General features: G+C 52.2%; 1 protein-coding gene across 1 annotated transcript; it reads right to left on the bottom strand.

Moving 5' to 3' along the window:
- Positions 1–2,019: 2,019 nt before the first annotated feature.
- On the bottom strand, positions 2,020–4,080 carry LOC143350577 (uncharacterized). The gene has a single exon (XM_076782654.1). The coding sequence runs from the start codon at positions 4,078–4,080 to the stop codon at positions 2,020–2,022; it is 2,061 nt and encodes a 686-aa protein (XP_076638769.1).
- Between the last annotated feature and the right edge of the window lie 19,931 nt (positions 4,081–24,011).

Consider the following 24,011-nt stretch of genomic DNA (forward strand, 5'->3'; position numbering starts at 1 on the left):
GAGGAACAGAGACGCGAAGAATGGCGGAGCAATTCACACAGTCACAAGTTTATTGTAAGATTACACAACGTTCACACTGCTGCAAGCGTAACTGTGACGCGGTGGGCACGTGTCTGATAACAGTTTCAAGGGCAACTCCCCAGGAGAATGCGCCAGAGAGACGAAGGTCCGCTCTCGATATCACTTACAATCGAATCGACAGCTTGGATCGTTCTGCCGTTACAGGATCGCGCACGACAAACCGTTGATGTTTCGAATCTCGTCCATAGATCGGTGACGGTCGCGCCAACCGTCGGCACAAAGGACACGCTCTCACGATACTCATTCTCTCTCTCTTTCACGCTATCCACACCGCTCGCACCTTAATCTAAACACGAAGACGGTACAATAAACGTATTTCTACATCTTATCCTAATTCTTATACCTTATTCTAAACAATACTACTTGCTTACTAGCTAACTGCTTGCTTACTATCTGGCTGCTTGCTTTCGAGCTTACTGCTGGCTTACTAACTTACTTCTTGCTTACTTGCCCACTACTTCCTTACTAGCTTACTGCATGCTTAATAGCTTACTGGCTTGTTACTAACTTACTGCTTTGCTACTACCTTACTGCTTCCTTACTAACTAACTGCTTCCTTACTAGCCGGCTGCTTGCTTACTAGATTGCAGCGTGCTTACTAGCATACTGCTTCCTTACTAGCTCCCTGCTCGCTTACCAGCTCACTGCTTGCTTTCTATCTAACTACATGCCTCACAGCGTGCTGCTTGCCTTCTAGCTTACTGCTTGCTTATTAGCACACAGCTTTCTTACCAGCTAACTGCTATCTGACTAGATTGCTGCTTCCTTACAAGCTTACTGCTTGCTTCTTAGCGTAATGCTTCCTTAGTACCTTACTGCTTGCATACTACATAAATGCTTTCTTACTACATTCATGCTTTCATCCTAACTAACTGTTTTCTTACTAGCCAGCTGCTTGCATAATAGCCTGCTGCTTGCTTACTGACTAACTGCTTTCTTATTAGCCTGCTGCTTGCTTACTGGCATACTGCTTCCTTACTAGCTTCCTGCTCGCTTACTAGGTCACTGCTCGCATACTATCTTACTACTTGCTTAGTAGCTTACTACATCCTTACTAGCTACCTGCTTTCTTACCAGCTTACTGCTTCCTTACATGCTTACTGCTTGCTTACTAGCTTACTGCTTGCTTACAAGCTTACTGCTTGCTTATTAGACTGCTACATGCTTTCTAGCTTGCCGCTTGCTTACTAGCTGTTAAAAAGCTGATGCTTTTAACTACGAAGTCCGGATAGAGGGATCGGATCTTTATTGTGGGAAGTGATTGAGAATGTGTAAGATTTTCTTTTTCAAAAACCGTTTATTATAAAATTAAAAATAAAATAAACAATAAGGAGCTAGGAGAATTCTTATTAAACTATGCAAATAATATCATTGCCAATCCTGTGTCGGAACCGAGACGTTGAGGTAGGCCATGGTTCTGTGAACAGACAAACACGGCAAAGTGTTTGACACGTAAACACGTTACACGTATATTCGCCGCGTGTGTGTCGTCACGCTTCTGGCTTCGATATTCGAATGTATAGGAGCGGAGAATTTCGCTCACTTGTAATATACGAGCTCGCAAGTGGACTGTATTTAATTTATGGCGTGAAAAGAATTAAATTTCCTTTCGACGCCGAACTGAGTCGATTGTCTAGTGGACTGGGATGCAAGTGGAGGTTGTAAGGCTCCAAATGCACTGATCCCGTGAGTATGCCCACGGAGTCTGTGCGTCGAGTCGCACTGCAGTACAACGATACGACCTTCGATCTGCGGCTTCTCTTTAACGTTCCAACAGATGACTTGTTGGTCGAGAGTTGCACTGCGAAGCCCGACAGCACGTGGTGTAAGGAACCACTGCATGGTGTGGTAAATAGACCGGCTCCGTCGCGAACGGAGTGCTGACGGGAGCCATATGGCCAAGAGCCTCATATTGCGCTCCTAGTGTCGTGTCGTTTTTCAATCTGCGATCGAGGGATCGCAGGAGTGCGACCGCGCGGGAACAGGCTCGCCGATGTCAACAGGCGGCTCGGTGCGAAAGGGCAGTCGTACAATGTATCGCCCGTCAGCCGCGCGACGATGCGTGCGCGCGAAGTGTTGTTCGCATCGAGCTTCTTCCGGCGATAGCGAAGAAGGAGACGCGACCTCCTCAATCTCCCAGAACCGACGCAGTAGGGAGTCGACGTCATCTCCCTTCGGCGGAGCGAGCGCGCGAGCATGATACACACCCACCGAGGACGTCTCGCGAGCGGTGGGCCCGGAGACCACCCACCCGAACACGGTGTGCTGCGCAATGGGGTTCTGCGCTCGACCACGACGCAATCCCGGGAGCAGGATCGCACCGAAATAATCTGCGCCTAATAAGACGTCGATGCCGCGAGATTCAGACGAATTGGAATCTGCGAGGGGCAAGTCTCGGATGTGAGGCCACGTAGACGAAGAGAAGCCGGACACTCCCGAATAGGCGGTGAGGCGCGGTAGGACGAGAGCCGTCACTGTTGTATAAGCCAGGTCAGTACCTGCATGCCAGAGTAATATTTCGACCTTCGCGAGCGATGTTCCCACTAAGACTCCCCCCGCCCCCGTGATTTCTGTAGCGGCCTTGCGTTTTTGCAGGTGGAGTGACTGTACCAAGGACTCGGACACAAAGGAGGCCTCCGAACCCTGGTCGAGTAATACGCGGACCGAGACGTGCCCCCCGGAAGCCGACCGCGCTTGCACGACAGCTGTCGCGAGCAGTACAGGGGTACTCGCGCGCTCTGGAGGGGCCGCGGCGCACGTATAGACGGACCGAGTGCCGTTAGATCCCGAAAGAATGCCAGTAGGTTTCGAAGATGACGCTGTACGATCGCCGCTCGTCGGCGCTTCGACACTCGTTGCGGGAACGTGTAACAAACTGTGGTGATTGCGGTTACATCGCGAGCACGTGGTGCGTACCGGACACGTCGAAACCATGTGTCCATCGCGAAGACAGTTAAAACAGGCGTTGGTCCGAGTCACTAGGTCTCGCCGCTGCGTAGATTGTAGGCTATGGAACGCCGGACATCGATATAACGGATGCTTCGATCCGCACATCGGGCACCGGTTCACAGCTGTATTCGCTGCGTGCGCGCGAACTCCCGTCGAGGGCGCCGATCGCGGCGCGGCGGGGCGCGCGGCCGAAGTTTCGGGCTTGTCGTGAAGCGCCTCGAGAGCGCGGATCCGCGCAACGAGGAATTGGTCGAGCTCGTCGAAGGTGGGGGGCTCGGTCCTAGTTCCGCGGGATATCTCCCACTCTCGTAGCGTACGGCGGTCTAGCTTGGCGGTAAGCAGGAAGACGATGACGTCATCCCATGTATCCACCGGGCGACCGATACTGCGCAACATGGCGATCGACTCCTTCGTCGTGTCGCGAAGACGAGATAATTCGTCCGCGGACTCGCTAACAATAATTGGCAGCGAGATGAAATTGCTTAATAATGTTGATACTATGACGCGCTTGTTATTGTACCGGTCTGCTAGCGTCATCCAGGCCGGTTCAAAATTCGCGTCGGTTATCGAGAAATGCGCGATCAGGTTCGCGGCATGACCTTGGGCGGACGATTTTAAATAGTGTAACCGTTGCACGTTCGTTAGGGACTTATTGTCTAACACGAGCGATTTGGACAGATTGCGGAAACTGTGCCATTCGGCGTACGACACAGCGACTTTGGGCAGCGGGATCCGCGCGAGTTTCGCGACGGAGATGAAGTCGCCCGTGGGCGCGGGAGTGGGACTCGGTTGCGCGGCGCTGGTCGCAGTGCATTTCGCTGCAACGTCGGCGAAAAAGTCGCACGATGCCCAATAGTTCTCCTGCACCTTTTCGAAGGTTTCCTCGGTAAAGTACGGCATGATAGACTTAGCGTGAGCGGGGACTAACTGCAGAAACTCCAGGTACAGCTTCTCGAAGCGCATCCACTCGCCGTCCAGTCTCTTGAGCCGTCCCTCGGCGTTGGCTGCGGAGAACTTAGCCTGGCTTTCCTTCCGGTAGTTAACCTCCATCCGGATGATGGGGTGGGCGATGACCTACAGCTGGTGTAGGTGGGCTTCCACGGTCTGATTGGTCAGCGGCGCTGATGTTGCAGCTCGTGCGGTCTCCATTTTGCGTCGTCCTCAGATCCGGCTCGAAGGTCCACTTTGTTAATGCCCAGACGAAAAGAGGCGCGGACGAGGAACAGGGACGCGAAGAATGGCGCAGTAATTCACACAGTCGCAAATTTATTGTAAGATTGCACAACATTCACACTGCGGCAAGCGTAACTGGGACGCGGTGGGCACGTGTCCGAGAACAGTTTCAAGGGCAACTCCCCAGGAGAATGCGCCAGAGAGACGAAGGTCCGCTCTCGATATCACTTACAATCGAATCGACAGCTTGGATCGTTCTGCCGTTACAGGATCGCGCACGACAAACCGTTGATCTTTCAAATCTCGTCCATAGATCGGTGACAGTCGCGCCAACCGTCGCCACACATGACGCGCTCTCACAACACTCATTCCCTCTCGCTCACGCAATCCACACCGCTCGCACCTTAATCTAAACACGAAGACGGTACAATAAACGTATTTCTACATCTTATCCTAATTGTTATACCTTATTCTAAACAGCTAGTAAGCAAGCTGTTAGCTAGTAAGCAAGCAGTAAACGAGTAAGCTAGCAGTAAGATAGTAAGCAAGCAGAGTGCTAGTAAGCAAACTGTAAGCTAGAAAGCAAGCAGCAAGCTAGCATGCATGCAGTGAGCTACTAAGCGAGTACTGAGCTAGAAAGCTGGCTGTAAGCTAGTAAGCAAGCAGTAAGCGAGTAGGCAAGCAGTGGGCTAGTAATAAAGCAGTATGCTAGTAAGCAAGGAGTAAGCTAGTATGCGAGCAGGGACCTTGTATGGGAGCAGAATGCTACTAAGCATCCAATTAGCTAGTAAGCAGGCAGTAGGATAGTAAACAAGCAGGAAACTATTAAGGAAGCAGTGAGCTAGAAAGCAAGCAGCGGGCAAGTAAGAAAGCAATTATCCAGTAAGAAAGCAGTGTGCTAGTAATCAAGCAGTAAGCTAGGAATTAAGCAGCAAGTTAGTTAGGAAGCAGTTAAATTGTAAGCAAGCAGTGAGCCAGTGAGCGAGCAGGAAGCTAGTAAGCAAGCAGCAGGCCAGGAAGCAAGCAGCAAGCTAGAAAGAAAGCTAGGAGCTACTAAGAAAGCAGGATGGTATTAAGCAAGCAGTGAGCTAGTAAGCGAGCGGGAGGCTAGACAAAATGTAGTATGCTAGTAAGCAAGCAGTAAGCTAGTAAGCAACCGGTAAGCTAGTAAGCAAGCAGTGAGCTGGTAAGAATGCAGTAAGTTAGTAAGAAAGCCGTAAGTTAGTAACAAAGCAGCAAGCTAGTAAGCAAGCAGTAAGCAGGTAAGCAAGCAGTAAGCTAGTGAGCAAGTAGTATTGATTAGAATAAGGTATAAGAACTAGGATCAGATGTAGAAATACGTTTATTGTACCGTCTTCGTGTTTAGATTAAGGTGCGAGCGGTGTGGATTGCGTGAGGGAGAGAGAGTGAATGAGTGTTGTGAGAGCGTGACATGTGTGCCGACGGTTGGCGCGACCGTCACCAATCTATGGACGAGATTTGAAAGATCAACGGTTTGTCATGCGCGATCCTGTAACGGCAGAACGATCCAAGCTGTCGATCCGATTATACCTGATAGCGAGAACGGACCTTCGTCGCCCTTGCGCATTCTCCTAGGGAGTTGCCCCTGCAACTGTTATCGGACACGTGCCCACCGCGTCCCAGTTACGATTGCCGCAGTGTGAACTTTGTGCAACCTTACAATAAATTTGTGACTGTGTGATTTGCTCCGCCATTCCTCGTGTCCCTGTTCCTCGTCCGCGCCTCTTTTCGTCTGTACAAGTATGCTAGTAAGCAAGCAGTGAGCTAGTAAGCGAGCAGGGAACTAGTAAGGAAGCGGTATGTTAGTAAGCAAGCAGTAAGCTAGTAAGCAATCAGTAAGATAGACAGCACGCAATAAGCTAGTAAACAAGCAGTAAGCTTGTAAGCAAGCAGCAAGCTAGTAAGCAAGCAGTGAGCTAGTAAGAAAGCAGTAAGTTAGTAACAAAGCACTAAGCTAGTAAACAACCAGTAAGCTAGAAAGCAAGCAGTAAACTAGTAACAAAGCAGTAAGTTTGTAGCGATGCAGTAACCTGGTAAGCAAGCTGGAAGCTTGTAAGCATACGTCGGGTAAGAGAGCGGTAAGTTAGTAAGAATGCAGCAAGTTAGGAAAAAAGCAGGAATGTTCTAAACAAGCAGTAAGGTAGTAAGCAATCAGTACGATAGTAAGCAAACAGTAAGATTGTAAGCAAGCAGCAGGATAGTCAGAAAGTAGATAGCTAGTAAGAAAGCAGTATGCCAGCAAGCAAGCAGTAATCTAGGAAGCAAGCAGCAAGGAATTAAGGAGGCAGTAAGCTAGTATGTATGCAGTAACCTGGTATGGAAGTAGTTAACTAGTAAGCAAGTAGTAAGCTATTAAGCATGCAGTAAGCTACCAAGCAAGCAGTGTGCTAGTAAGAAAGCAATTAGCTAGTAAGCAAGCAGTATGCTAGTAGGTAGGCAGTAAGCTAGAACGCAAGCAGTAAGCACGTAAGCAAGCAGTAGGCTAGTAAGCAAGCAGTAAGCCAGTAAGCAACCAGTAAGCAAGTAAGGAAGCAGTAAGCTTGTCAGCAAGCGGTAAGCTAGTAAGCATGCTGTACGATAGTAAGCAACCATTAAGTTAGTAAGCGAGCAGTGAGCTAGTAAGCAAGCCGGAAGCTAGTCAGGAAGCTGTACGCTAGAAAGCCGTCAGTAAGCTAGCAGGCAAGCAATAAGCTGGTAACAAAGCAGTATGTTATCTACAAAGCAGTAAGCTAGTAAGCAAGCAGTAAGCTAGTGAGCAAGCAGCAGGCTAGTAAGAAAGCAGTATGCTAGTTGAAAAGCAGAACGCTAGTAAGCAAGCAGCAAGATTGAAAGTAACAAGTAAGCTAGCAAGCAAGCGGCAGGCCAGGAAGCAAGCAGCAGGCTAGAAGGAAAGCTAGTAGCTACTAAGAAAGCAGGAAGATATTAAGCAAGCAGTGAGCTAGTAAGCGAGCGGGAAGCTAGTAAAAATGTAGTATGCTGGAAAGCATGCAGTAAGTTAGTAAGCAACCGGTAAGCAAGTAAGCAAGCAGTGAGCTGGTAAGAAAGCAGTAAGTTAGTATCAAAGCCGTAAGTTAGTAACAAAACAGCAGGCTAGTAAGCAAGCTGTAAGCAGGTATGCAAGCAGTAAGCTAGTAAACATGCAGTAAGCTTGTAAGCAAGCAGCGTGCTAGTGAGCATTCAGTAAGCCAGAAAGCAAGCAGTAGGCTGGTAACAAAGCAGTGAGCTAGTAAGATAGCAGTATACTAGTAAGCAAGCAGTAAGCTAGAAGGGAAGCAGCAAGCTAGTAAGCAAATAGTAAGCTAGTAAGCGAGCAGGGAGCTAGTAAGGGAGCGGAATGGTAATAAGCAAGCAGTATGCTAGTAAACAAGCAGCTCGCTAGTAAGAATGCAGTATGCTACTAAGCAAGCAGTAAGCTAGTATGCAAGCAGTAAGCTAGTAAGCGCCCAGTAAGCTTGTAAGCAAGTTGAAAGCTAGTAAGCAGGCAGTAAGCTTGTAAACAAGCAGTTAGTTAGTAGGCAACCAGTAAGCTAGTAAGGAAGCAGTAAGGTTGGAAGAAATCAGCAAGCTAGTATGCAACCCTCAGGGGCTGTATCTGGCAATCGTCGGCCGCAGCACGGGGCGTAGCGACCCCGAGGTACCTGATGCTTATCACACCGTAAGCCTCCTGTTGGTCGTCATAACGACCCACAATTCCTTCTTTGGTTTTGTGAATGGTACGTGATGGCAGGAGGAACGAGGGCCTTGGCTTAGCCGCCCGGGCCGCGAGTATGGCGACTATATGACATCGCCCTCGAATCCTAAGCGTCCTTGATCACCCTCATTGGGTGGGGGAGGCGGACGGTTTGGTGGCGGCGGTATGGGTAGGAGGCGATGGGTCCCCGCCTTTCTCCATCCTGGAGCGCGATCGGGGCTTCGTCGCCGAGGACTGAGGGGGAGTCGCCGTGGTGGGGTGCTACATCTCGCTCCGCTGCGGCCACGCCGCGTTCGAGCAGTACCTGGCCGAGGTCGCGGCGTGCGTGCAGCGATTCGAGGCCAGGCCGGTGCTGGTCCTGGGGGACTTTAACGCAAAATCGGTGGCGTGGGGATCCCCCAGGACCTTCGTTCGCGGTGGGATCCTGGGCGACTGGGCGGCCGGGGTCGACCTTCGGTTACTGAACCGGTGGTCGGAGCACACGTGCGTGCGGCGATATGGGGTGTCCATCGTGGATGTTGGAGTCGCGACCACCAACGCCGTGCGCATGGTGTCGGGATGGCAGGTGGTTGGGGGGGGGGGGGGAGGGGCAGAGACACTCTCGGACCACCGGTATATTCAGATGGAGGTCTCTGCCCCCGGATGTACATCCCGACACCATCGCCCGGTTGGCGCCCCACCGCGCCGCTGGGCGCTTCGGCGCCTGGACAAGGGGGCGGCCGAGTTGCCGAGCATAGAGGAGGAGGTCGCCCGGCTCGGGGGATTAGTCGCAAATATTTGCGACGCGACGATGCCCTGGGTCGGGCGGGCTTCTCCACGCCGGGCGCTGTACTGCTGGCCGGCCGCGATCGCAGAATTGCTCGTCGCGAGTGTGCGCGCCCGACGCCAGTACACCCGCGCGCGCCGTCGTCTACGAAGAGACGATGGCGTGGCGCGGGCGAGGGCAGATGACCTGTATGAGTCATACCGCATGGCTCGGGTTGCTCTGCAGGTCGCCATCAAACGGGCCAAAACCCGGGCATGGAAGGAGCTCCTCCAGACCCTCGATGACGTTCCTTGGGGGCGCCCGTATAAGGTTGTGCTAAATAAGCGCCGCCCGTGGGCGCCCTCTGTCACTGAGGGTCTTGATTCCCGGCTGCTGGAGGACGTGGTCAATGCTGTTTCCAATTGGGGTGGGAGGATCACGTCCTCCGGCGGCGTCGGCTGTCCCAATTGAGTGGGCAGCCGAGCTGGGGGTCTCGCAGGGGGAGCTGGCCACGGCCATCAAGCGGCTTGAGGCGCGTAGCACGGCCCCGGGGCCGGATGGTGTGCCAGGCCGGGTTTGGGTTTTGACCCAGAGCGTCCTTGGGGCCGACATCAGGCGGTTGTTTGACCGATGCCTGAGGGACGGGCGATTCCCCCCTAGTTGGAAAGTGGCGAGGGTGGTCCTCCTCCGGAAGGCGGGTCGGCCCGCGGAGTCTCCATCCGCATACCGGCCCATCTGTCTCCTCGACGAGGTGGGTAAGCTCTTCGAGCGAGTGATTGCTGCCCGCCTCGTTGAGCACCTGACGCGGTGTGTCCCCGGCCTGGCCGACTGCCAGTACGGCGTCCGGGAGGGTCGATCGATGATCGACGCGATAGGTCGCGTGAGGGACCTCTCGGAGTCGGCCGATTCCCGGGGTGGGGAGGCTTTTTTTTTTTTTTTTTTTTTTTTTTTTTGTCGTGGGGAAAATCTTCGAAAGACTCCCTCCCACCTCCTTGGGGAGAGGTGGGAGGGGTGTGTGGGATTCCCCGCGCCCGTACAACGACAGGCGCGGGACCTACCCACTAAAAACCCCACGGTGACCCTTCGGCACGCTTTGGGAGGATACCGGGAATCGCTCGAAGCATTCTTCCGGTATCCTCCCCGTGCCCGCGCTTTCGCGCCCATCCCCCGGGGGGACAATCGGTCCCCCCAGTAGACACACTGCCTCATAGCGGCGGGACGGGGCCACTCCATCCCGCCGCTATCCGTCCCAGGGCCGCGTTTAGTGGCGGCTGCGAGCCCCAACTCGCAACCGCCCGCGACCCCGTTTCCACCCCTCGGCGGCCGGGCGTTAATGGCCGCATCAGACCGCCGAGGGTGCCTCCCCTTGCGTCGGACCGGTAGGGGGAGGCACTTCTACCCCCAACCGGTCCGAACCGGCGCCGCCTGGCGGGAGGAGGGTCCCCTCAGGACCCCCCTCCCAGCCTAGGTCATCCGCCACGCCGAGGCGGCCGCCCGCGACGCCTCGCGACCGGGCGACGACCTCGGGCCACCGCACGAGCGCGAGCTTCAGCGCGCCACTGAAGCTCGCGCTCCCTCCCCGCGGCCTCCTTCTGCAACATTACGTTCTCGCAGAAGGAGGCCACGGCCCTCCACTTCTCCTCGCTGCCGAGCATGGCGCGCACCACGCCCGGCAGTGAGACATCCCGCCCGACGACGCCGACCAGGACACGGCGCTCCCCCTCCCACGCGGGGCATACCTCCAGGGTATGATCCGCCGTGTCCTGCTCAGCGTCGCAGTGGCAGCAACGCGCCGTCGGCTCCTTCCCTATCCGGCACAGGTATCTTCCGAAGCTGCCATGCCCGGAAAATACCTGTGCCATTCGGTAGGTGAGGCTGCCATGGCCTCTGTCCAGCCACTCCTTCAGGAGTGGCCGAACCGCCCCGACGGTCCGGTGCCCCGCGGTTGGCAGAGCCAGCCGCTCCTGCCACGCGAGCAACACGGACTGCCGGGCCTGGCGCTTCAAATCGCCCCAAGCAGGTTCCTGCCCGCCCGGGACCGCCCCCACCCCCGCGCGACGGTCGACGCGGTGCCGGTACATCACCGCGTGCGACCGCGCGAGCAGGTCCATGGGCGGCATCCCCGCTAGAACCGTCGCCGCCTCATGTGACATGGTCCGATACCCGCGCACGACCCTGAGCGCCATGCGCCACTGCACCCGACGCAGCATAGTCATGCTGCGCCGGGAGGCAGCCAGGTCGTCTGCCCAGACGGGGGCCCCGTATAGGGCCACCGACTGGACCATTGCCACATAGAGGCGACGAACTCGGCCCGCCGGGCCCCCCAGGTTGGGCAGGATCCGGCCCAGAGCCGCAACCATCCTTTCCAACCGGGGGACCAGGCAGCGGAAATGCACCTCGAAACGCCAGTGGCTATCGAGGATCAGCCCCAGATACCTGATCTGGGGCTTCACCTCGATGTCAGCCCCACCCACACGGATCAGAGGGGGTGGCGGATCCTGCCGAGGTGAATGAAACGCAATCACCTCGGTCTTATGGACCGCCACCGTCATCCCCATCCCCCTGATCCGGTCGACGACGCGTTGCGACCCCTCCTCCGCGCGACGCATGGCCCTCCCCCAGTGCGCCCCGACGGCCAGCACCAATGTGTCATCCGCATAACACACCGTGCTGACGCCGTCGGGGAGGCCGGCCCGCAATACCGAGTCGTACGCGATGTTCCACAGGAGTGGCCCGAGGACCGACCCCTGCGGAACACCGCAGTACACCTCCCTCCGCATATCACCATCCCGGCCCGGATACTCGATCCACCTGCCGCGGAGATAATCCCCGACGACCGCCCTGAGACAAGGGGGGACCCGATGATATTCGAGTCCCCTCCTTATCTCTTCCCAGGGGAGGGTGTTAAAGGCATTGGCAATATCCAAGGATATTGCCAATGCCACCCCTCCCCGGGAGACGGCCGCCCCCGAGAGGGCCCTCACACGACCTATCGCGTCGATAGTCGATCGGCCCCCCCGGAAACCGAACTGGCAGTCGGCCAGACCGGGATCACCCCGCGACAGGTGCTCGACGAGGCGGGCAGCAATCACCCGCTCGAAGAGCTTGCCCACCTCGTCGAGGAGACAAATGGGCCGGTATGCGGAGGGAGACTCCGCGGGCCGACCCTCCTTCCGGAGGAGGACCATCCTCGCCACCTTCCAACTGGGGGGGAATCGCCCGTCCCTCAGGCAGCGGTCGAACAACCGCCTGAGGTCGGCCCCAAGGACGCCCTGGGTCAAGACCCAAACCCGGCCGGGCACACCATCCGGACCCGGGGCCGTGTTACGAACCCCGAGCCGTCTGATGGCCGCTGCCAGCTCCTCCTGCGTGACCCCCAGCTCGGCCGTCCACTCCACTGGGACAGCCGCCGCCGCCGGAGGACGCGGTCCCCTCTCCCCAATTGGGAAGAGTGTATTGACCACGTCCTCCAGCAGCCGGGGGTCAAGACCCTCGGTGACGGAGGGCGCCCACGGGCGGAGCTTATTCAGCACCACCTTATATGGGCGCCCCCATGGATCGTCATCAAGGGTCTGGAGGAGCTCCTTCCATGCCTGGGTCTTGGCCCGTTTGATGGCGACCTGCAGAGCAACCCGCGCCACGCGGTATGCTCCATACAGGTCATCAGCTGCCCTCGCTCGCGCCACGCCGTCGCCTGTACGTTGACGACGGCGCGCGCGGGTGTACTGGCGTCGGGCGCGGACAGTCGCGACTCGCAACTCCGCGATCGCGTCCGACCACCAGTACACCGCCCGGCGAGGAGAAGCCCGCCCGACCCGAGGCATCGCCGCGTCGCAAATACCCGCGACCAATGCTCCGAGCCGGGCGACCTCCTCCTCTATGCTCGGCAACTCGGCCGCTCCCTGCGGCCAAGTTGCAGCGAGGGCAGCTGCCATCAGGGCGTCCTTGTCCAGGCGCCGAAGCGCCCAGCGGCGTGGTGGGGTGCCACGCAGGCGGCCGTGACGGGATGCACTCGCGGCGGCAGAGACCTCCATCCGGATGTACCGGTGATCGGAGAGTGTCTCTGCCCCCGCGACCACGTGCCAACCCGACACCATGCGCACGGCGTTGGGGGTCGCGAATCCAACATCCACGATGGACCCCCCATATCGCCGCACGCATGTGTGCTCCGACCCCCGGTTCAATACCCGGAGGTCGAGCCCCGCCGCCCAATCGCCCAGGATCCCGCCGCGAACGGAGGTCCTGGGGGATCCCCAAGCCACCGACTTGGCATTAAAATCCCCCAGGACCAGCACCGGCCGGGCCGCGTAGCGCTGCACGCATGCCGCGACCTCGGCCAAGTACAGCTCGAACGCAGCGTGACCGCTACGGGGCGATATGTAGCACCCCACCACAGCGACTCCCCCCCAGTCCACGGCGACGAATCCCCGACCGCGCTCCAACAAGGAGAACGGTGGGGACCCGTCGCCCCCTCCCCATACCGTCGCCACCAAGCCGTCCGCGTCGCCCACCCAATGAGGGTGATCAGGGACGCGGTACGGCTCGGCGGCGACCGCCAGGCCAACCCCCCACTCCGCGAGGACTTGGGACATCAAGTCCTGTGCCGCGCGGCAGTGGTTGAGGTTGGCCTGGAGGAGGAGGCGGGGCTGCATTAATTAATGGCCGCGCCAGCCTCCTCCCGGCCGTCCGTCCCCGTAGCACCGTCCACCTCCATAGAGGACGATGCCACCGCCCTCGGCACCGGAGCCGGTGCAGCCCGCCTCTTCCTCTCCTTCCGGGAGGGGGGGGAGCACTTCTTGCTCCCCACCCTGTGATCGGCTGGCCTCCCCATGTCCGCACACAGCGGGCAGTGGGGGGCCGCCGAGCACTGGCTCGCACGGTGCTCTTTGGCACCGCAGCGGTAACACTGACCGCTGCGGTCCACCGGCGAGGTGCACCACTGCCTCACGTGCCCCAATTCGAGGCAGCGGTGACACTGGAGCGGGCGCGGCGCGAGGATTTCCACTCGCGCCGAAACCCACCCCACCAACACCCTCCCGGATTCCGCCACCTTACGGGCGGCGGAGAGGGGGCACCGGGCCCACACCGACCCGAGGCCGGAGGGCGACCTGCGGATCTCTCCGATCCGCAGGTCCTCCACAGGACAGTCCCCCGCCCTCGCAAGGGCACGGGACACATCCTGTGCGCTGACCGAGTCGTCCAGCCCACAAACGCGCATCTCCGTGCGCTTCGTGGGCCGGGCGACCCGGACACCTCGCTCGCCCAGCTGCTCCCGGAGCCTCTGGGCGAGACGATCCGCCTTCGCGCCGCCTTCTGCACCGGGGATCTCCAGCAAGAGACCCCCGGTCACGGCCCTCTTCGCCCTCACGGAGGCGATGCCCAGCTCTTCCAGGGAGATATTCTCCCTGGCGAGCCGCATCGCCTCCGCGAGTGTCAGGTCGCCCCCCTGCGCAACGGTCAGCGTCACCGCTGCCGTTTTTGGGGGACGACCTGGTCGTGCCTTCCCGACATTCGCGGCCTTTACCTTGGCCGCCGGCGGCGGAGGCGGAGGCTGCGGTTGCGAGGCCTTCCTCGCCGCCCGCTTCGCCTTCCGCCCCACCACCTCACTCCACGCCACCCCCCCTTGGGAGGGTGCTGTGGAGGACGCGACCACCGCGACCACGGGTACACCACCCCCCTTGGGGGTCGCGACCCGGGGCCCTGGTGCCGCAACGCTGGGCGGAGCCTTCACTCCGCCCTTCTTTGCCTTCCCCGACTGTACCGGAACAGGTCGGGGCGGCACCGCCTTCCTGCTGACCGCTCTTCCGGCGAGGAGCTCCTCACGGAAGGCGGCCAGCTTGCCATCAATCATGTCCCCAATCCTCCTCAAAAGATCGTCTTCTGAGGAGGACGGGGACTTCTTCACGGGCGGAGTGCGGGTGGTGGGGCCCGCGGTGCCCCGCACCACTGCCGCCGCACTCCGCTTATTTACCTCCGCCGAGGGACACGGCGGTGGAGGAGGAGGGAGGATGGGAGGGAGGGCCGCGCTGTTCCACAGCGCCTCTGCCCTCCTCCTCCCCTGTCGCTCCTCCTCCAACAGGAGCTGCAGACGGGCGTTCCGCCCTCTGAGCTCCCGCGCCGCCTCCCTCATTTCCTCCGCCGCGGCCTTCAGGGCCTCCGCGCCACCGCTTTTCTGCCCCTTAAAGGCGCAGGCAGCGGCGACTTTCTCCACCCGCCTCAGGGACGAGGAGATCCTCTCCGATATCTCCTCGGTCACCTCGTCCCTGAGGCAACTCAGCCTCACCGACGGGCTCATCGCCCCGCCCACCTCGACGACGGCCTGCCCCGTCCTCTTCCTCTTAGAGCCTATGTGGCTCGTGCTGGAGGAGAAGGACGAGACCGACGCCGTCTCGTCGTCCTCCTCCACCCTCCACGAAGCCGGACCTGGCGCTGAGTGGGGCGCGAGCGCCGCCACCCTAACCCCAACCCCGTCTCCGTCCTCCCCAACCGACAAAACCCGCCCCATCCCCATTTTATTTTCTGTGTCCATAAAAATCCCACGAGATGGTCGGAAATAAAGGTCCACCCGGGCAGAGCCGCCTTACCCGGGTAAGCCTAATACTCCGGGGGTTCGGCAGGTTCCCCGGAGGTGGTCGCTTGGGATTGGGCCTTCTCCCCCAACCATGCATCCCATCGCCGCGCACCATAGCTTAGGATTGGAGGGCGATTTTATAGAGTCGCCATACTCGTGGCCCAGGCGGTTAAGCCAAGACCCCCGTTCCTCCTGCCGTCACGTACCATTCACAAAACCAATAGGGAATTGTGAATGGGTCGTTGTGACGACCAACAGGAGGCTTACGGTGTGTGTATGACTCGGGTACCCCGGGTTCGTTAAGCCCGTACTGCAGCTGAAAGGCTGGCAGCCCCTGAGGGGGGGGTGGGGAGGCTTGTTGATTTTTCTCTTCTAAAAGAGGAAGCTTTCTTTATGTGACAAAAACCATCGACGCGTATATTTCGAAATACAAGTCAAGAGGGTGCAGCTGTGTCCCTTCCTTGGCTTGTTTAGACAAAGTATAGGACCGATTGGGTCTGAGGGTACGGGACGAATTTTTCGTCACTGACCTATTCATTCTGTATGTTCCTTTGAAAGCGTGAAGACGTGCCTTCCACGTGTTTAGTAAAAGCTTAGTAAAAGTTATATACAGGGTGGGGCAGTAACTATTAGCGCCTCAGATATCTTCGAAACTATAAGTTTCACAGAAATATTTACTAACGTAAATTGCACAGTACGAAGGGCGCTATTGGGTGGCGATAATAGTTTTTTTTGCAGGTGGAGGTACTACGGACATTTCAAGGTCACATCCATTTTTTTGAATGGATCGGTATGTTTTTGCTTCCGTATCACGATAGAGGATCTTAAAACGAGTTCAACGACCTATTACACAAGGTCATTGAAGGTCATAGAAAGTAGAGAAAGGCGATATTACTTATGGTTTTGGTAGTGAATGAAACATGTTTATAGTAGGTGTTCGAAATGGTGACCATCACTGTCAATGCACCGTTGGATTCTTTTTACGATTGATTGACTTGCAAGTCTTACAGCGTCAGAACTTATTGATGCACAGGCTGCAATAATTCGCTGTTGCATATCGTGAGATGTAGTTGGTACTTCTTTGTACACTTTCTCTTTCAGTGTTCCCCACAGAAAGAAATCTAAAGGTGTTATGGCTGGTGAACGAGCTGGCCACGATATTGGATTCGAAATTTTTCATCGAGTTCCCTTTGCGCAATCGATGAATAATGTGCTAGGCATCCATCATGTTGATACCACATGGTTTGTCGTGTAAATAAAGGTAACTCTTCTGGCAAAAGACCCGATGTATCCTTAATAAAATTAGCATAGACGTTGCCATCCAAATTTCCATTGATAAAATAAGGTCCAATAATTTTATCACCTATGATACCGCGCCATACATTCACAGACCATTGTTTTTGATGTTCAACCTGTCGCAGCCAATGTGGATTTTCCGCTGCCCATAAATGCATCTTATGCAAATTAACATTCCCGTGATTTGTGAATGTTGCTTGATTAGTAAATAAGACGGTATTAAAAAAAAGCTCATTATTTTGAATCTGACGTATAGCCCATCGACAAAACTCAACGCGATTCATGAAGTCGTTCCCATGCAATTCTTGGTGAAGACTAACATGATACGGATGAAATTTGTGACGGTGCAAAATGCGAAGTACGCTCCTCCTACTAATGCCAGATTCGCGTTCAATTTCTCGCGAACTAATATGAGAATTTCTAGACACACTAGCGAGCATACCGATTCCCATTTCTTCGTTAATTACTCGTTTCTGGCGTTCACTTTTACGAACACTTAAACTACCGGTTTGCCTAAGTTTATCATACACATTTTTAAATGTTTGACGCGAAGGCTGAGACCGATGTGGATATCGTTCAGCATACAAATTTTTCGCCCTTACAGAATTTTGTTGGCATTCGCCATAAATAAGAAGCATATCAACCTGCTCTTTAAACAGATACATCGTGCCGGATTGACCGATTTATCGATACTAATCTTATGATGTTTATCTTACTCTGCAAACTATTAAAGTGTCCTTCAAGCAGTGTTTATTCTCAGTGAAGTAAACGGTAAGCATAACGCATTCCTCTACTGTTGACAATACGTATGTTTTATTTACTACCAAAACCATAAGTATTATCGCCTTTCTCTACTTTCTATGACCTTCAATGACCTTGTGTAATAGGTCGTTGAACTCGTTTTAAGATCCTCTATCGTGATACGGAAGCAAAAACATACCGATCCATTCAAAAAAATGGATGTGACCTTGAAATGTCCGAAGTACCTCCACCTGCAAAAAACTATTATCGCCACCCAATAGCGCCCTTCGTACTATGCAATTTACTTTAGCAAATATTTCTGTGAAACTTATAGTTTCGAAGATATCTAAGGTGCTAATAGTTACTGCCCCACCCTGTATAAAGTAAATTGTTTTTTTTATTCCACCACCTATTTCCAATAGGTTATGGGCCCAGTTTAGTTTTGTGCTATCTGCGAGTAGTGTGGAATAAAAAAAAAAAGAACTTAAAAGCAAAAACTATGATTGCTGTGTATATATATTTAAATACTAGTGTGTGTATCTTAGCATAATAATCCGTAGTGTAATAATTAGTGTAATTTAGTGTATAGCTGTTATAAGTATTAAAGAAACAATGGAAGGTGTAACATGAAAAGGAACATTAAAGCATTTGATGGTGAAAAATATAGCGTCTGGAAATTTAGAATTCGTGCGTTGTTAACAGAACTAAATGTGATTGGTGTTATCGACGACGAAGTTCCGGATATGTTAAGTGCCGAGTGGATAAGAGCAGATAGGACTGCAAAGAATATAATTATTGAATATTTAGCAGACTCTTTTTTAAGTTTTGCGGAAACAAACAATAGTGCGAGACAAGTGATAAAAAATTTGGACTCGATTTATGAGCGAAAAAGCCTTGCTACTCAATTAGCGTTAAGAAAGAGATTATTAACACTAAAATTACAAAACGATACACCACTATTAAAACATTTCTCAGTGTTCGATGAGATTATATCGGAGCTTACAGCAGCGGGTGCGAGACTTGAAGAGACAGACAAGGTGTCTCATTTATTATTAACCTTACCTACCTCCTATGACGGTGTGATAACCGCCATTGAAACTCTATCGGAGGATAGTTTAACGCTGGCATTCGTTAAGACTCGACTTCTTGATCATGAAGTCAAATTAAATGACGAGTCGCGAGATACAAGCCTGAAGGTACTTCAAGCAAATTGTTTAAATATGTTAAAAAACTATTTAAAATCGCGTTAGTCTGAAATATTAAATTCTCGGCTGCGATTCCCGTATCCGTTTGTGTACGTGACACTGCGGAAGGTTAACCGTTCGTCAGGTTCGTTGAACGTTCGGACGATTTAAAACCGCGGCCGTTTACGTGTTATTGTACGCAGACCTCACGCGAAGATTCGCTTCACACCGGTTTAAACGGTATCGTGACGTCAGCGTCGAGAGAGAGAACCGTATGATATATTGAAACGAGATCGACAGCTGAATTCGGCAGCGCCGCGTCGCGACGACAAGGCGCGACCGAGTCTTCGTCTGTCGATCCGCGACGATATTCGCAATTATTCACGAGCCGACTGCCAACGGGAGCGGATCCCAGAAGATCTCGCTCCTCAAGTACGGACTCGCATATAACATTTGGACTTGTTTTACAAAGAATTCTCTCCATTGCTGCGGTTAGAGTTTTCCCAGAACAATCTACCTGCGACAAAAGGGAAGTCGTAATACACGCTGCGCGTGGCACGACCGCCTTCGCTAGAAAGGATTGTACGTTGCAGTCGTTGCCGCGACCGCGACGTAAGGGACTCAGGGTACACCCACCCAGAATCCCTTTAAAGCTATACGGCTTTGGAGCCTCCCAAAGGTCATACCGTTGAATCGGTACCGCCTCGTGGAGTGCTCTTCGTGCAAAGGTCGCTGAAAAATCCTCTCCAGAAACCCGTCGGTGTACGAGTCGACCGTACACCCTACGGAGGAGTTCGGGTTCAAGGTCGCCCCACCTTCCGTCACGCCGCCTACCAAATACGGTCCCCGTGTAACACGGTCGCCGGGTAGGCTTTATAGTGCGGTTGGACCCGCGAGGGATTTTTTGCAAAGGACACTTTACTGTCACGGTCCCCGGTAGAAACGGTCGCCGTGCAGTAATTTTACAGTGTCGCAGAAATTCACCACGCACGACGTTTCTACGTCACCTGCACGGGGAGCGTGCTCACGGGATCCACCCATTTGGAGCTTTACGACCTCCATTTGGTGACCCGTCCGTGGCTAAGTCGCCCCCGACAGATACGAGTGAATTCTCTTCTGTTCAGGGTAAAAGTCTCGCTGATAATTTTAATAAATAATTATCAGCGAACAAGTACAAATTTACAGTCCACTGATCCACGTTAAACGACAGCTGATTTCCCCTCCCAGCGCACCGATAGTCGCTAGGAGAGCGAGGCGAACAGCTGACGAGCGTGTGTTTACGATACGTGTACGCACGTATTTAATCTGAACGAACCTTTGTTACAGCAACCAAGGTCCATCCCAACCGGGGCCACGCTGGTGAAGCAACCCCCCGGCCGGATTATAAAAAACTGATTCTTTTTTTTGTAATTTTATATTTTTTTATTTTTTAATTTTTTGTTAAATTTAAATAAAAGGCTTGTCGCTTTGCGACAAGCGAAAATTACAAATAAAAACTTATCAATCACTTTCCCTAGTATTTCCCTCGTCCGGACCCCGGTTAGAACCCTTAGTTTTCTAACACAAATAAAGTTCTGAAGAAAATAAACTTCGGAAATAAAAATGTGTCTAAGAAGAATAAAGGACAATTGAAAGGACGACAATTTCAATCATTTAAAACAAATATTATTAAATGTCATCACTGTGGCAGGAAAGGTCACATAAAAAAGATTGTTATTATTCTAAAAAAACAATACAGCATCAGCATCAGGCTGAGCAAGATAAAACTGTACAGACGGTGCAGATGAAAAACACACCGTCTACATCGAAGGAAAATACCTCCAGCTTTGCATTTATGGCTGGGGACTTTCATCAAGGAAATGATGGAAGTAAAATAACGTTTCTGCTCGATTCGGGCGCATCGGATCACCTGATCAATCGGCAGGATTTAACAAGAGATTTTGAAGTTTTGGAAGAGCCAATAAAAATTTCCTTGGCGAAGAACGGGACCTTCATCGCAGCGACGAAAAGGGGCTCGCTGCAGATAACTACGAATATGGGCATCCCAGGTACAATCGAGGAGGTCTACTACTGCCCAGATGTGCCGTACAATTTATTGTCGGTACGACGCATTCAAGAGGCCGGCATGACCGTAATTTTTGACGAAGAAGGCGTCAAAATAGTTCAAAGTGGTAAGGTCATTAGGTCAGGTAAGCCACTGAACAATTTAACTGGTATAGAATTTACGGTTTGTTCAAATAAAGTAAATTCAACGATGTTATTAAATGAAACCAGTAATTATGAATTATGGCATCAACGATTAGGCCATATCGGGAAAAATAAATTCTTAGAGTTAAAGAATAAAGAAATGTTTTTAGACATGGGCCAATTAAATAAAGTTAAAGTCCATGATAGATTATGTGAAGCTTGTATAAAGGGAAAACAAGCACGATTACCGTTCAGAAATGCAAAAGACAAAAGTCATGTAAAACGACCATTGTTTATAGTACATTCAGATGTCTGTGGTCCAATCACTCCTTCGATAATTAATGACAAAAATTATTTTGTTCTTTTTGTAGACGAATTCACTCACTATTGCGTTACGTACCTGATCACACATAAATCAGATGTATTTTCAGTCTTTCGAGACTATGTAGCTAAGAGTGAAGCTCATTTTAATTTAAAAATTGCAAATTTGTATTGTGATAACGGGAGAGAGTATTTGTCAAACGAGATGAAGGGATATTTTGTTGAAAAGGGTATTAGTTACCACTTAACGGTTCCTCGAACTCCACAGTTAAATGGTGTGTCGGAACGTATGGTAAGGACAATAACAGAAAGGGCTCGTGCAATGGTTGCCGGGGTAAATTTAGAAAAGGTTTTTTGGGGTGAAGCCGTCCTTACTGCTACGTTTCTGATAAATTTAACCCCGACTAAGGCTTTAAAAGAGTCAAAAACATCATATGAATTGTGGCATAATAAAAAGCCTCAATTAAAGTATTTAAAAATTTTCGGTTCGACGGTCTATATACATAATAAAACAAGACAAACAAAATTCGAAGAAAAGTCTTGGAAAGGTATTCTAGTCGGATATGAACCGAATGGGTACAAAGTGTGGGACGTGGAAAGTAATAAATTTGCCATAGTTAGGGATATGATTGTAGATGAGACAAATTTCTTGGAATTCAGGCCTGTAATGGTACAGTCTGAAACTGATTCATCTGACATGCAGTCAAAATCAGTGATGCCTCATAAATCTGATAGTAATAAATCAGATATAGTAGAATCCGAAACACTAAAAGCAAATACAGATATCGAATTAAGTCATAAACTTAATAAATCTGTAATTGAAACAGATATTTCAGGCCCTTCATCTAGTAATAAAAGGCAATTATCACCCGAGGTAAGAAGGAGTGATAGGATTAAACATCGTCCACCTATTTCGTATAATGAGATTGATGAGCAAAATGATTATATGATGTGTGCTCAATCTCTTGTTTGTAAGATACCTACATCGTATGAGGAAATTAAAAATAGTGTTCAATATCATATATTCAAAGCGCCTTGGCGTAACCGCTGGCAGCTCGTCAACAAGGCTTGATGTTATTGCCGTTACGCGAACACACCCGAGTCTTGCCGGATAGTTTTTCATACTCGGCCGGCGAATACAAAATTTAACCGCTCGCTTCGCACAGTTAGTCTGTAACTGATAATCGATTCATACAGAAGTAACCCTGTTAACAGTGAGCTCGTCAGGCTTTATAAGAATAAGACGCGAAGGGAGAATAAAGTTCATTAGCCGGAATATCCACAGTTCCGTGGGCCAATCTATCCTATCCACACTGCGAATTGGTTTATTCAATATAGACCGAGCCGAAACATAATGGTCCTTCGAGCTGGATAAACCGCGGTGACTGTGTCTGTAAAAGTTCGGTTGTGCTCGTGTACGTAGTTTAGTGTGAGCCATATTAAAAATTAAGAGTATTGGTTTCGGGAAAACTGCCGTGACCTTGTTTCGCTCCACGCTCTCCACTCGGACGGAGACCTGTTCGGACCGTTACAATCCGCTCTCTTCGCGCTGTTTCGTTAAAACAAAAAACAAAAAACAAACTCAAGTTTCAAAACAGTGCCATTATCCATTCCACGCCTACCCGTGCGTGTGATTCTAGCGAGGTCATCGCGGAAAAATTGTTTGATTCGTTGAGGCTAATTACTCGACTCGCGCTCACTTCGAACTATAATCATGGCCGAAAGAGCAGAAAGCCTTTTTATACAGCAGATCACCACCATTGCCGCGATACGACGAGTGATCGTTAATTATAAGAAACTTCCGAAGGCTCAAGTTTCGTTGGCCAGGGCAAAAAATCGAAAGGAGAATTTGGAGAAACTATGGGATGAATGCCGTGCAACCCACCAGTTGATACTACAGTCTACCAAAGCGGAGGACCAGAAGGGCATCTCCTACTTCAAGGACAACACTTTTCTCTACGCGGAGGACGCCTACTTCGACGCTTCTGACTTTCTCAGCGACGCCATTGCCCAGCTGGACGTCGGTGGAAAACCCCAGTCTGAGCAAAGTAACGTTTCTATTTGTCACGATTCTGTTGCCTCCGCATCATCGCAATTACCGCGTCTTTCGCTTCCGAAGTTTTCCGGAGATTTCAATCAATGGGGAAACTTCCGTGGTTTATTCGAATCGCTCGTCGACGCAAACAAGTCGCTCTCAAACATTCAAAAACTACATTATTTGAAAACTAATGTAACCGGTGACGCGGCACTCTTAATAGATAATATAAGCATGTCCGACGAAAGTTACGTAGCTGCATGGAAATTGCTCGTCGACGAATACGAAGATGAGACTGCTCTCATTAACTCGCACATTCATAAATTTATTAGTTTGCCGCCGATGAAGACCGAGCTTGCGACAGAGCTCAAGCGTTTACGGGATACAGTCACTTCCACCCTTACCGCGTTAAAAAACCTTAACCGCGCTGTTGATTCGTGGGACGATCTTTTAGTGTATTTGATTGCGCAAAAATTTTCGAAACGCACCCGCGACGAGTGGAATTTGCATCGTGGCAGTTCTAAAAAGTATCCCACATATAAAGAAATTAACGAGTTCATGACTCTTCGCATACGCGGTCTCACCGACTATCTCGCCGCCAACGACGGCCCGTCGTACAAAAACAAAGTCGTTTTCGACGCACCGAGGAATCGATCAAGCGTTAATAACGTCTCGGTTGTTAAATGTGTTGACTGTGCCGGTAATCATATGCTCTTTAAGTGCGAACGATTTAAAGCTAAGTCTCTGGATCAGCGTGTTTCATTTGTGAAACAAAATAGACATTGTTTTAATTGCTTACGCTCCGGTCACCTTACTTCCGAGTGCAAAAGTACTGGTCGATGCTTTCTGTGTAAGCGAACGCATCACTCACTTTTACATCGAGCCGCTACCTCTCTCAACAAAACGACTTGCAACATATCGGTAAATGATTCCGTCGACAAAGCGAATGCATCCGACGATACAAACAAAGAGTTTCCGGCGTCAGTGCAGACCGTCTCCTCGTCCAAATTCACCTC

The sequence above is a fragment of the Colletes latitarsis genome, unplaced genomic scaffold (assembly GCF_051014445.1).
Source record: "Colletes latitarsis isolate SP2378_abdomen unplaced genomic scaffold, iyColLati1 scaffold0002, whole genome shotgun sequence".
Classification (NCBI taxonomy): Eukaryota; Metazoa; Arthropoda; class Insecta; order Hymenoptera; family Colletidae; genus Colletes; species Colletes latitarsis.